Source organism: Salmo salar, chromosome ssa25 (assembly GCF_905237065.1).
Source record: "Salmo salar chromosome ssa25, Ssal_v3.1, whole genome shotgun sequence".
In the NCBI taxonomy this organism is placed as follows: Eukaryota; Metazoa; Chordata; class Actinopteri; order Salmoniformes; family Salmonidae; genus Salmo; species Salmo salar.
In genome coordinates, this window is record NC_059466.1 from 2893597 (window position 1) to 2908915 (window position 15319).

Sequence of the window (15319 nt, forward strand, 5' to 3'; positions counted from 1 at the left end):
CAGCTCATGAAACCAACACTTTACATGTTGCATTCATGTTTTTATTCAGTGTCATTTTTTATTCTGTATTATTTGACTAAACATTGAATTTGGCCTTAATGTTATTAGCCCATAGAAACACATTCATACATGGCAAAACAGACAAATCTAAAGGCAAAACATAAAATGATCTTAAGGAAGTTTGTTTTGAAGTGTCTGTCCTATATCTGAGAAATATAAGAATGATCAGGAAATTGTAGAATATTTTTAACCAATATTTAACCCCTTTTTTGGAAACAAATTCTTCCATATATAGTTCCATTCATTTTTTAAACTGGTACCGGGCTACCTTCAGACGAGTCTTGTGAGGCTTGAGGCCTTGAGCAAAACAACTGACATGTATGTACGTGTTCTTGAGAGTCTCACCTTTCGATGGTGGGGTCATATTAGTGGGTAGCCCAAACTGTTCGGAAGCTACAGACAGAAGTTGGCAGATCGGCGACACAGACTTCAGGCGATTCCCATGACACTTGTGGGGGACGTCGTGCCATCGTGTTCGTGACAGTCTCATCTTTCCATAGAGGGTTCATATTAGTTTATGGTTTGGATGCTACAGACGTTTTCTTGAGAATACCAATTTTCGGGATGTCTCCACCTTCCACCGCAGATGCGGATTGCGGACATTAGTGCAATCTCTCTAGCTTAAACGATGGATTTTGATGGATATTAGTGTTATTATGCTAATTTCATTTCCACGCAGGACCTATTTATAACATGACAGAAATGTCCAGTTGATCAACTACTGGCCATGTTAGCTAGATAGGCTAGTTAGGCTAACCAGCTACCTAAATCTTATGCAGTTATCATGGGCAGATTACATTCCCAGGGGCCCCCACTGATATTGACGAATATCTCTCCGCCAACAAGAGGGGTGTGAACAGTTTGGGGTCGCATGGAAGGATGGGGTCTCTTACAATGCCGATAAATGACAACATCAATCAGGATATTTGCCATCTAGGACATTGGGGCAGCAGCGTAGCCTAGTGGTTAGAGCGTTGGACTAGTAACCGAAAGGTTGTAAGATCGAATCCCCGAACTGACAAGGTACAAATCTGTCATTCTGCCCCTGAACATTGAAAATAAGAATTTGTTTTTAACTGTCTTGCCTAGTTAAATAAAGGTAAAATAAAACATTTGTGTGACCTTCTCAAATAATAGTTGAGTACCCCTGGTTTAGCTGGAATAGGAACTGCTGGAAGCGCATCATCCATTCGTATTTGTAATATGATCCCTCTGAAAATCGACAACTCATTGGTTGTTTTTGCTACATTTGCAACAATATTTTTCCCAATTGTTGGACAACCTGATTGTCCTGTCTTAAGTCACTATTTATGAAAATAACGTTGACAGGTTTTGCCTCATTCACAGAGAGCTCCCAGTTCTTACCATCCACAGCGAACGCCCTGTGAAGGAGATCTTTGGCAGCTCTGACCACTGCACTGACCACTGAGAGAGCCCTGCTGCAGTTCTTGTCCTCTTCATTGGCTTTGCTCAGCAGCTGGGACTGCAGATCCCCGTCATACTCACTCCTACGGGAAAAGACACACACGCCCATGTGTTAGCCCTAGCAATGGTTGTTAGCATTGGGAATGACATGAATCTCAACTTAACTTTAAATGATGTCTTATGGGAGTGTGGCAACCTGGATATGTCACTCATGTAATGAAAGTTTGTGTGTGTCTGTGTACCTGTAGTACAGTATCTGTGGTATCTGTCCTCTGGTCTGGTTGGTCCCGTTGCTGCTCAGGCTACAGGTGCTGAAGGTGAAGGCCATGCCGTCAGAACACTGAACCGTGGTCATCCCTCCGTCCCCATTGGCTGTTCGGCTACCATAGTTACGCAGGCGGACAGCGTATTTCACACCCTCCTGTAGAATGTATACAAAAGTCAGTCAGATGAGGACAGGTAGACGGGAGGACAAACACGATTGTGCAACATATGTGGTTTTCATATCAAGAGTGACATTGAGTCGTGGTATAAAAAATAAAAAAAAAGATGGATAGATACATGCTAGGGTTTAATTCCAGTGACCGGTATCCCGGGACTTCCCAACCAAGCTCTTTCCTGACAATAGTAATGACAGGTACCATGGACCATTATTATAAAATGTTCAAGCCACACTATTGCAAAGAAACAAAATATGCATATGCAAATAGCTGCATGAACCGGACTAATCAACTCTCAGGCTTTATTAATTAATTAGACCAGTCATCACAACGCTAGCAGCCTACCATATTTAGCCTACTCAATGTTAAGTCCAATAGTCCCCACTTACAAAAGATATAGGTAGTGTTACGTTCCCACAAGACCAACTCAAAATGTCGCTCACAAGAAAGGGAACTAACAAAGAAAATCACTTTGACAACCAAAAACAAAACAAAAAGGGGTTCAAAAGGGGTTCCGAAGGCACCCAAGTGGGTGCCCACTGAAAGTTGGCAAGGCCACTACCAAGGGGTTCTAAAACACACCCACCAGGGATGCCCACTAGATTTGCCTCTAAAAAGACAAAACTAGCTGGCAAGTAATTTGTATGTTTGGCTAGCAAGCTAACGTTAGCTGGCTAGCTGTATTGATTCTAATGCCAACCAGTGTCCTGAGGCTGAGGATGGAGAAAAGCCGAAAGCAAGAAGACAGAGGTGTGCAGTGATGAGGATTGAAAGGAAAACAAAGTTACAAGGCTGCTCTTTATTTATTATTGAAATGTGGTGTGCTTTCTGGCGCCACCTGACTGCAGTAGCATCAACCAAGCAGGTGCTTCATTTTGTTAGTAGTTGCCGAACAATTAGCCTGTTACCAACCCTTAGCAAACTTTTGGAAAACATTGTGTTTGACCAGATACAATGCTATTTTACAGTAAACAAATTGAGAACAGAGAATCAGCACACTTATAGGGAAGGACGTTCAATCAAGCACAGCACATACACAAATGACTGATGATTGGCTGAGAGAAATCGATGATAAAAAGAGGGATGTTTTGTTAGACTTCAGTACGGCTTTTGACATTATCGATCATATTCTGCTGCTGGAAAAACGTATGCGTTATGGCTTTACACCCCCTGCAATATTGTGAATAAAGAGTTACCTGTCTAACAGAACACAGAAGGTGTTCTTTAATGGAAGCCTCTCCAACATAATCCAGGTAGAACCAGGAATTCCCTAGGGCAGCTGTCTAGGTCCCTTACTTTTTCCAATCTTTAACAAAATGACTGTTGCTTTGAGTAAAGCCAGTGTGTCAATGTATGCGGATGACTCAACACTACACACGTCAGCTACTACTGCGACTGAAATTACTGGAACACTTAAAGAGCTGCAGTTAGTTTCAGAGTGGGTGGCAAGGAATAAGTTAATCCTAAATATTTCTAAAACGAAAAGCATTGTATTTGGGACAAATCATTCATAAAACCCTAAACCTCAACTAAATCTTGTAATAAATAACGTGGAAATTGAGTAAGTGGAGGTGACTAAACTGCTCGGAGTAACCCTGGATTGTAAACTGTCCTGGTCAAAACATATTGATACAACAGTAGCTAAGAAATGGAGAAGTCTGTCCATAATAAAATGATCCTCTACCTTATTAACAGCACTATCAACAAGGCAGGTCCTATAGGCCCTAGTTTTGTCTCACCTGGACTACTGTTCAGTCGTGTGGTCAGGTGCCACAAAGAGGGACTTAGGAAAATTGCAATTGACTCAGAACAGGGCAGCATGGCTGGCCCGTGTATGTACACAGAGAGCTAACATTAATAATATGCATGTCAATCTCTCCTGGCTGAAAGTGGAGGAGAGATTGACTTCATCACTACTTGTATTTGTGAGAGGTATTGACATGTTGAATGCACCGAGCTGTCTCTGTTTGAACTACTGGCGCACACCTCGGGACACCCATGCATACCCAACAAGACATGCCACCAGAGGTCTCTTCAGTCCCCAAGTCCAGAACAGAATATGGGAGAAGTACAGTACTACGTAGAGCCATGACTACATGGAACTCTATTCCACGTCAAGTAACTGATGCTATCTAAAATTAGATTTATAAAACAGATAAAAACACACCTTATGGAACAGCAGGGACTGTGAAGCAACACAAACATGTGTACACACACGATAACATACGCACTAAACACACGTATACATGGATTTTGAATTGTAGATATGTGGTAGTGGTGGAGTAGGGGCCAGAGAGCACACAGTGTGTTGTGAAATCTGTGAATGTATTTTTTTTAAATGGTATAACTGCCTTAATTTTGCTGGACCCCAGGAAGCAGCAGCTAATGGGGATCCATAATAAATACAAATAAAGCATATGTAGAAATGTAATTATAAAAAAACTAAATAACTTTAGTTTTACATTTTTTTTTTAAATACTGTGATATATGTTGGCCATATCGCCCAGCCATATCGCCCAGCCCGTCCTTTTGTTCATTAGAGGCCTCTATCATTCTCTTTTGTGAAAACATGTAATGAAACATCTAATTTGGATCCCCTGGGAAACACTGACCAACACTTTGGTTCCTACCGTCACAATAATTCCTTTCTGGATTTTTCATTCTGGCTATACCGTTGCCACACACCCCTCCCCTTCTTCATGTCAAACAATCAATTCAATTTTAAAATATTGTGACATGATATTTTGACCATATCGCCCAGCCCTATATTCAGCCTAATGCATGCATACATCGGGGTATCCGTAAAACGGCACTTGCTGCCTTTTTACCGCTAAAAAAATTAAGGCCATAAATAAACCGGTTGCCAGCCAAAATGACAGGGAGAAAACAAAATTCCATTTGCAAAATAATGCTTTTATTCATTGATGGGAAATACCAGTCGATGGAAATATATTTGACCGTCATGCTTATTGGTCTATAGGTTCATTTGCATAATTTAGTGGAATTAAAATAGGCTTGTGTGTATTTCCGGTAGTCATCATGTATCTTATTTATCCAATACAACTATCACATGTGCACAGCATAAAGAGTCTTATTTTAAGAGAACAATTCTAAAAGCAATTGCGTGTTAAACTGTTTAGGTACACGATTAAAAATAGCTACAATTTTTATTTCTCAACTGGTAATCGAAGCGTGCCTCCCATTCACCATTCAAGTCAAATCAAATCAAATTTATTTTTATATAGCCCTTCGTACATCAGCTGATATTCTCAAAGTGCTGTACAGAAACCCAGCCTAAAACCCCAAACAGCAAGCAAAGCATGTGAAAGAAGCAGTGCAGGCAACAGGCTACCACTTTACAATGTGAACTGGAGGCAGTATGCATTTGATAAAATACTTAATTGTTTGAAACAAGCTCTTGTGGACTACAGGAAAAGGAGGACTGAGCACGCCCCCATTGTCATCGAAGGGGCTGCAGTGGAGCAGGTTGAGCGCTTCAAGTTCCTTGTCGTCCACATCACCAACAAACTATCATGGTCCAAACACACTAAGACAGTCGTGTCGAGGGCACGACAAAGCCTATTCCCCCTCAGGAGACTGAAAAGATTTGGCATGGGTCCTCAGATCCTCAAAAAGTTCTGCCATTTCTCTCCTGCTCTATTGGTTTTCATATTAACTTAATTTCCTTGTCCAGAAGCCAAAGGCACAATCCTAGTCATATTAGCATCCCATCCTAGTTGTTTCATCTTGAGATAAGTTTCTCATCTCTGTCACATATCGAACCGCTATCAGGTCTGGACTATCCAATCTGGACAAGAGGAATACATACGTAAGAATGCTGACAATTGCTCAGCATTCAACACCATAGCATCCTCCAAGCTCATCATTAAGCTCGAGGACCTGGGTCTGAACTCTGTCTGAACCCCGCCCTGTGCACCTGGGTCCTGGACTTCCTGACGTGCCGCCCCCAGGAGGTGAAGATAGGAAACAAAACCTCCACTTCGCTGATTCTCAACACTAGGGCCCCACAAGGGTGCGTGCTCAGCCCCCTCCTGTACTCCCTGTTCACCCATGACTGCGTGGCCATGCACACCTCCAACTCAATCATCAAGTTTGCAGACGACAGCTTGATTACCAACAATGACGAGACAGCCTACATGCAGGTGGTGAGGGCTCTGGGAGTGTTGTGCCAGGAAAATAACCTCTCACTCAACGTCAACAAAACAAAGGAGATGATAGGGGACTTCAGGAAACAGCAGAGGGAGCACCCCCCTATCCACATCGTCGGGACCGCAGCGGAGATGGTGGAAAGCTTCAAGTTCCGGGCTGTACACATCACTGACAAACTGAAATGGTCCACCCACACAAACAGTGTGGTGAAGGCAGCACAACAGCGCCTCATCAACCTCAGAAGGCTGAAGAAATTTGGCTTGGCACCTAAAACCCTCACACAATTTTACAGATGCACAATTGAGCCATCCTGTTGGGCTATATCACCGCCTGGTATGGCAGCTGCACCGCCCGCAACCGCAGGGCTCTCCAGAGGGTGGAGCGGTCTGCCCAATGCATCACCGGGGGAAAACTACCTGCCCTCCAGGACACCTACAGCACCTGATGTCACAGGAAAGCCAAAAAGATTTTCAAGAACAACAACCACCCGAGCCGCTGCCTGTTCACCCCGCTATCATCCAGAAGGCGAGGTCAGTACAGATGCATCAAAGCTGGAACCGAGAGACTGTCTCAAGGCCATCAGACTGTTAAATAGCCATCACTAGCACATAGAGACTGCTGCCCTATATACATAAACTTGTAATCACTGGCCACTTTAATAAATGGAACACTGGTCACTTTAATGATGTTTGCATATCTTGCATTACTCATCTCATATGTATATACTGTATTCTATACTATCTACTGTATCTTAGTCTATGCCGCTCTGATATTGCTCGTCCATATATTTATATATTCTTAATTCCATTCCTTTACTATATTTGTGTGTATTGGGTATTTGTTGTTGAATTCTTAGATATTTCTTGTTAGAAATCACTGTCGGAGCTAGAAACACAAGCATTTCGCTACACCCGCGATGAGATCTGCTAAACACGTGTTTGTGACAAATAACATTTTTATTTATTTTTTATTGTGTTTTCCCAGGTGCGCTGTTTAGAATGCTGTTTTACCGGAAAATACATTTTGGCAAATGTTTGAAAATTATGTTTTATTGGCTGCTTCTTTCAGAGTTGCAAGATCTGTTAAGATGCAATACCATAAACTAAATATGATGTCTGTCATTCTGAGCACCATTACCATGGGTGACCGCCCTAATGGTTTATGCACCAAATGCATATGGATCTGATCAATTTCTCAAATGGCCGGTGAATTAAAATCTTCCCGTCACGTTGTCCTGCGCCACATTTTTCTAATGGAAACCCTGGCATACATATGGTTAGATAGATGAATAGATATGTATGTATAGGGCACATCATTTTAGTCCTGTGTACCTTGAGTGGCACGGCCTTGTCGAGGCGTATCTCGGCAATGTCGCTGGGGGAGTCATCGGTGCTGTAGGTTCCCTTGACCAGCTCCAGAGACGTCCACCTATGGGTGTGGGACGAATCCCCGGGGTGCTCTGTCTGGGCCTGGAGGGGAAGAAGAGGGGGAGAGGGGAAAGAGAGAAAGGAGAGACGTGGTGAAAAAGAAGAACTCCTGGGGAAGCTTAAACTCAAATACAAGCCAAGAACCAAAAGAGAAGGTCAGTGGCTTTAGGAAAATGAATCGCAATGAATACCAATATACACACAAGTCTTTGAAAAGTTGTAGACTGCCGTGAATTTAACTTGTTACTGCTGGATTATATACAAAGCATGTTTAAGATTGTGCTCGAGGACTACCTGAGCTAAATATACAGCTCAAAAAAAGGGAACACTTAAACAACACATCCTAGATCTGAATGAAATAAATAATCTTATTAAATACTTTTTTGTTTACATAGTTGAATGTGCTGACAACAAAATCACACAAAAATAATCAATGGAAATCCAATTTATCAACCCATGGAGGTCTGGATTTGGAGTCACACTCAAAATTAAAGTGGAAAACCACACTACAGGCTGAGCCAACTTTGATGTAATGTCCTTAAAACAAGTCAAAATGAGGCTCAGTAGTGTGTGTGGCCTCCACGTGCCTGTATGACCTCCCTACAACGCCTGGGCATGCTCCTGATGAGGTGGCGGATGGTCTCCTGAGGGATCTCCTCCCAGACCTGGACTAAAGCATCCGCCAACTCCTGGACAGTCTGTGGTGCAACGTGGCGTTGGTGGATGGAGCGAGACATGATGTCCCAGATGTGCTCAATTGGATTCAGATCTGGGGAACGGGCGGGCCAGTCCATAGCATCAATGCCTTCCTCTTGCAGGAACTGCTGACACACTCCAGCCACATCAGGTCTAGCATTGTCTTGCATTAGGAGGAACCCAGGGCCAACCGCACCAGCATATGGTATCACAATGGGTCTGAGGATCTCATCTCGGTACCTAATGGCAGTCAGGCTACCTCTGGCGAGCACATGGAGGGCTGTGCGGCCCCCCAAAGAAATGCCACCCTACACCATGACTGACCCACCGCCAAACCGGTCATGCTGGAGGATGTTGCAGACAGCAGAACGTTCTCCGCGGCGTCTCCAGACTCTGTCACGTCTGTCACGTGCTCAGTGTGAACCTGCTTTCATCTGTGAAGAGCACAGGGCGCCAGTGGCGAATTTGCCAATCTTGGTGTTCTCTGGCAAATGCCAAACGTCCTGCACGGTGTTGGGCTGTAAGCACAACCCCCACCTGTGGACGTCGGGCCGTCATACCACCCTCATGGAGTCTGTTTCTGACCGTTTGAGCAGACACATGCACATTTGTGGCCTGCTGGAGGTCATTTTGCAGGGCTCTGGCAGTGCTTCTCCTGCTCCTCCTTGCACAAAGGCGGAGGTAGTGGTCCTGCTGCTGGGTTGTTGCCCTCCGACGGCCTCCTCCACGTCTCCTGATGTACTGGCCTGTCTCCTGGTAGCGCCTCCATGCTCTGGACACTACGCTGACAGACACAGCAAACCTTCTTGCCACAGCTCGCATTGATGTGCCATCCTGGATGAGCTGCACTACCTGAGCCACTTGTGTGGGTTGTAGACTCCGTCTCATGCTACCACTAGAGTGAAAGCACCGCCAGCATTCAAAAGTGACCAAAACATCAGCCAGGAAGCATAGGAACTGAGAAGTGGTCTGTGGTCACCACCTGCAGAACCACTCCTTTATTGGGGGTGTCTTGCTAATTGCCTATAATTTCCACCGGTTGTCTATTCCATTTGCACAACAGCATGTGAAATGTATTGTCAATCAGTGTTGCTTCCTAAGTGGATAGTTTGATTTCCCAGAAGTGTGATTGACTTGGAGTTACATTGTGTTGTTTAAGTGTTCCCTTTATTTTTTGGAGCAGTGCATATCAATGACAAAACATTTCTAGTATAGAGATGAGAGAAAAGGTCTCCCTCAATTTTTATGTATTTATTTCAAGGGAATTCCAGGTTAAAATACAGGTGAATTTAATCGATGACGTATATAAAAAAAAGTTGAAAAAAAGAATACATTCGTTTTCATTTTAGTTCATGAAAATGTGACGATACGAGAATTAAACAAACTAACGGACATTTAATTAGCTACAGTGCCTTCAGCAAGTATTCACACCCCTTGACTTGGAAATGGATGACATTTAGATTTTGTCGTCACTGGCCTACACACAACACCCCATAATGTGAAAGTGAAATTCTGGTTTTCGAAATGCTTACAAATTAATAAAAAATGAAAAGCTGAAATGTCTTGAGTCAATGAGTACTCAACCCCTTTGTTATGGCAAGCCTAAACAAGTTCAGGAGCACAAATTTGCTTAACAAGTCAAATAAATACGTTTCATGGACTCACTGTGTGCAACTACCACATCTCTGTAACCCACACAAACAATTATCTGTAAGGTCCCTCAGTCGAGCAGTGAATTTCAAACACAGATTCAACCACAAAGACCAGGGAGATTTTCCAATGCTTCGCAAAGAAGGGAATTGGTAGATGGGTAAAACAAATTAAAAAAGCAGGCATTGAATATCCCTGTGAGCATGGTGAAGTTAATAATTACACTTTGTATGGTGTATCAATACACCTTATCGGCTTCCGGAGTGCCACAGTGGTCTAAGGCACTGCATCGCAGTGCTAGCTGTACCACTAGAGATCCTGGTTCGAGTCCAGGACCTGTCACAGCCGGCCGTGACCGGGAGACCCATGGGATGGCGCACAATTGGCCCAGCGCAATCTGGGTTTGGCCGGCAGGGATGTTCTTGTCTCATTATGCACTAGCGACTACTGTGGCAGGCCGGGCGCAATGCACGCTGACACGGTCGCCAGGTGTACGGCATTTCTTCCGACACATTGGTGCGGCTGGCTTCCGGGTTAAGCAGGCATTGTGTCAAGAAGCACTGTGGCTTGGCTGGGTTGTGTTTCAGAGGACGCACAGCTCTCGACCTTCGCCTCTCCCGAGTCCTTGCGGGAGTTACACCGATGGGACAAGACTGTAAACTACTAATTGGATACCACGAAATTGGGGAGAAAAAGGGGTTAAAAAAATAAATATACACCCAGTCACTACAAAGCCGCACGCGTCCTTACTAACTCAGTTGCCGGAGAGGAAGGCAACCGCTCAGGGATTTCACCATGAGGCCAATGGTGACTTTAAAAAAGGTAGAGAGTTTAATGGCGGTGATAGGGGGCGGCAGGGTAGCCTAGTGGTTAGAGTGTTGGACTAGTAACCGAAAGGTTGCAAGTTTGAATCCCCGAGCTGACAAGGTACAAATCTGTCGTTCTGCCCCTGAACAAGGCAGATAACCCACTGTTCCTAGGCCGTCATTGAAAATAAGAATTTGTTCTTAACTGACTTGCCTAGTTAAATAAAGGTTACATTTATTTATTTTTTAAATACAAAATTAATAAAAAAATAGAATAAAACTATGAGGATGAATCAACAACATTGTAGTTACTCCACAATACTAATCTAACTGATAGTGAAAAGAAGGAAACTAGCACAAAATACAAATATTCCAAAACATGCATCCTGTTTGCAACAAGGCACTAAAGTAATACTGCAAGAAATGTGGCAAAGAAATTAACATTTTGCCATGAATACAAAGTGTTATGTTTGGGGAAAATCCAACACAACAAATGACTGAGTACCACCATATTTTCAAGCATAATGGTAGCCGCATCATGTTATGTGTATGCTTGTAATCGTTAAGGACTGGGGAGTAAAACAATCATAACAAATGTTATGACTTTTCTTCCACTTTGACAGAGTATTTTGTGTAGATCGTTGACAATTTGTTTTAATTAAATCCATTTTAATCCCACTTTGCAACACAAAATGTGGAAAAAGTCAAGGGGGTGGAAACTTTCTGAAGGCACCGTATCGGTTCTGTCCAATCATTAGCAAGCATGCCTTTGCAGAATATTTAATACAATCCTCTCATTGGCAGAATGAGCATCACTTAGTTTACAGAACTGTTTGAGCTGAGCCCTGCGCCACTGCAACACAAACACAGCTCCCGACTCAAGCAGTCACTAAAACCAGCTCACTCGTCTCATCCTTTTTGGACTAATGCGCAGGCAACCATGGTAGTTGTACCACAGCCAGGTAAATTGTACCAAACCTGAAGTCTGTTAACTACTCTAGGCTAGGGGGTGGTATTTTCACGTCTGGATGAAAAGCGTGCCCAAAGTAAACTGCCTGCTACTCTGGCCCGGAAGCTAGGATATGCATATTATTAGTAGATTTGGATCGAAAACACTCTGAAGATTCTAAAACTGTTTGAATGATGTTTGTGAGTATAACAGAACTTATTTGGCAGGCAAAACCCCGAGGACAAACCATCCAGGAAAAAAAAATGTTGAGGTCACTCTCTTTTCAATGGGCTTTCAATGGGAATCTAGAATTCTAAGGCAGTTGCTTGCAGTTCCTATCGCTTCCACTGGATGTCAAGTCTTTAGAAATTGGTTGATGTTTTTCCTTTGTGTAATGAAGAAGTAGCCCTGTTCAGAACGAGGGTCGAGTGAAGTGTACTGTTGTGGTTTAGGCGTGTGACCTGAAAGCACGCTCCACTTTGTTTTCCTCTGGTATTGAACACAGTTTATCCGGTCTTAAATTTTATTGATTATTTATGTAAGAAAATACCTAAAGTTGAATTAGGAAAGTTGTTTGAAATGTTTGGACAAAGATTACAGGTAATTTATGAGATATTTTGTAGTCATGTTGCGTGAGTTGGAACCGGTGTTTTTCTGGATCAAACGCGCAAAATAAATGGACATTTTGGATATATAACGATGGAATTAATCGAACAAAAGGACCGTTTGTGATGTTTATGGGACATATTGGAATGCCAACAGAAGAAGCTCAAAGGTAAGACATGAATTATATCTTTATTTCTGAGTTTCGTGTCGCGCCTGGCGGGTTGAATTATGATTGTCTGTGTTTGTTTGGTGGGGTGCTATCCTCAGATAATCACATAGTTTGCTTTCGCCGTAAAGCCTTTTTGAAATCTGACACATTGGCTGGATTAACAACAAGTGTAGCTTTAATTTGGTGTATTGCATGTGTGATTTCATGAAAGTTTAACATTTATAGTAATTTAATTTGAATTTGTCGCTCTGCCATTTCAAAATCGATCCCGTTAACTTCTCTAGGAAAGGGGGGCAGTATTGAGTAGCTTGGATGAAAAGCATGCCCAAAGTAAAATGCCTGCTACTCAGGCCCAAAAGCTAGAATATGCATATAATTAGTAGATTTGGATAGGAACCACTCTGAAGTTTCTAAAATGGTTTGAATGATGTCTGTGAGTATAACAGAACTCATATGGCAGGCAAAAACCTGAGAAAAAATCCAACCAGGAAGTGGGAAATCTGAGGTTTGTAGTTTTTCAAGTGATTTCCTATCCAATATACAGTGTCTGTTTCAATATACAATTGTCCGGTTTCTGAACGTCACGCGCGATGTAAAATGCTGTTTTTATATATAAATATGAACTTCATCGAACAAAAAATGCATGTATTGTATAACATAATGTCCTAGGAGTGTCATCTGATGAAGATCGTCAAAGGTTAGTGCTGCATTTAGCTGTGTTTTGGGTATTTGTGATGCATGCTAGTTGCTTTGAAAATGGCAGTGTGATTTTTTTTGGCAGGTACTCTCGTAACATAATCTAATGTTTTGCTTTTGCTGTAAAGCCTTTTTGAAATCGGACAACGTGGTTCGATTCAGGAGAGGTGTATCTATAAAATGGAGTAAAATAGTCATGTGTTTGAGAAATTGAAGTTATAGCATTTATGAGGTTTTGTATTTAGCGCGACGCGATTCCACTGGCTGTTGACTAGGGTGGGACGCAAGCGTCCCACGTTCCCAGACAGGTTAAGGAGAAGTGTATCTATAATTCTGTGCATAACACTTGTATCTTTTATCAAAGTTAATGATGAGTATTTCTTTAAATTGATGTGCTCATTCATCCGGATGTTTTGGAGGCAAAACATGTCTGAACATTACACGCCAATGTAAAATGGGGTTTTTGGATATAAATATGAACTATATCGGGCAAAACATACATGTATTGTGTAACATGAAGTCCTATGAGTGCCATCTGATGAAGATCAAAGGTTAGTGATTCATTTTAGCTGTATTTCTGGTTTTTGTGACACCTCTCCTTGCTTGGAAAATGGCTGTGGTTTTTCTTGTCTAGGTGCTGTCCTAACATAATCTAATGCTATGCTTTCGCCATAAAGCCTTTTTGAAATCGGACACTGTGGTTGGATTAACGAGAAGTCTATCTTTAAAATGGTGTATAATACTTGTATGTGTGAGAAATTTGAAGTATGAGATTTTTGTTGTTTTGAATTTGGCGCTCTGCTATTTCACTGGCTGTTGGCGCGATTCCCACCATATCTTCTCCACTATGCAATCCGGTTTCCGAGCTGGTCACGGGTGCGCCTCAGCCACGCTCAAGGTACTAAATGATATCATAAACGCCATCGATAAAAGACTACTGTGCAGCCATCTTCATCGACCTGGCCAAGGCTTTCGACTCTGTCAATCATCGTATTCTTATCGGCAGACTCAACAGCCTTGGTTTCTCAAATGACTGCCTAGCCTGGTTCACCAACTACTTCTCAGACAGAGTTCAGTGTGTCAAATTGGAGGGCCTGTTGTCCGGACCTCTGGCAGTCTCTATGGGTTACCACAGGGTTTAATTCTCAGGCCAACTCTTTTCTCTGTCTATATCAACGATGTCGCTCTTGATGCGGGTGATTCCCTGATCCACCTCTACGCAGACACCATTCTGTATACATCTGGCTCTTCTTTGGATACTGTGTTAACCTGTTATGGCTAGGGGGCAGTATTTTCACAGCCGGATAAAAAACGTACCCGATTTAATCTGATTATTACTCCTGCCCAGAAACTAGAATATGCATATAATTATTAGCTTTGGATAGAAAACAAAATATATTTTTGCTGTTATCTTTTTTTGGGGTGTTTATTTATTTCTGTTACATTTGTTTTGGTTTTTACATGTAAAATGTTAAATATACCGTTTAAGGAGTTGTTCAATTTGATAAACTCTTTGGTTAGTGTCAGTTGATCTCAAAAAGTATAACAGAACTCATTTGGCAGGCCAAAACCTGAGAAGATTCCATGCAGGAAGTGCCCTGTCTGACAATTTCTTGCCCTTCTTGATTATCTCTATCCATTACAGAGGATCTCTGCTGTTACGTGACATTTCTACGGCTCCCATGGGCTCTCAGAAGGCGGCAAAAAGCTGAATCGTGGCTTTGCAGGCTCTGGTTGAAAAAAAGTAGCGCGTTTGGGTAGTGGCTGGTTACAGTACTGTGAGACTCAGGCGCGTGCCCGCGTCGACAGAATGCTTTGTTTTCTTTCGTCTGTTTACCTAAACGCAGATTCCCGGTCGGAATATTATCGCTTTTTTACGAGAAAAATGGCATAAAAATTAATTTTAAACAGCGGTTGACATGCTTCGAAGTACGGTAATGGAATATTTAGAAATCTTTTGTCACGAATTGCGCCATGCTCGTGACCCTTATTTACACTTCGGATAGTGTCTTGAACGCACGAACAAAACGCCGCTATTTGGATATAACGATGGATTATTTTGGACCAAACCAACATTTGTTATTGAAGTAGCAGTCCTGGGAGTGCATTCTGACGAAGACAACAAAGGTAATCAAACTTTTGTAATAGTAAATCGGAGTTTGGTCAGGGCTAAACTTGGTCGGTGTCTAAATGGCTAGCCGTGATGGCTGGGCTATCTACTGAGA

General features: G+C 42.5%; 1 protein-coding gene across 1 annotated transcript in view; it reads right to left on the reverse strand.

The window, feature by feature from the left end:
• The window catches only part of LOC100380858 (E3 ubiquitin-protein ligase MYCBP2), a 356005-nt gene that overhangs the window by 111371 nt on the left and 229315 nt on the right, over nucleotides 1–15319 (reverse strand). The window contains 3 exon segments of the mRNA XM_045707688.1: nucleotides 1426–1568; nucleotides 1728–1906; nucleotides 7427–7564. Of these exon segments, the coding sequence (XP_045563644.1) occupies nucleotides 1426–1568; nucleotides 1728–1906; nucleotides 7427–7564 (460 nt within the window).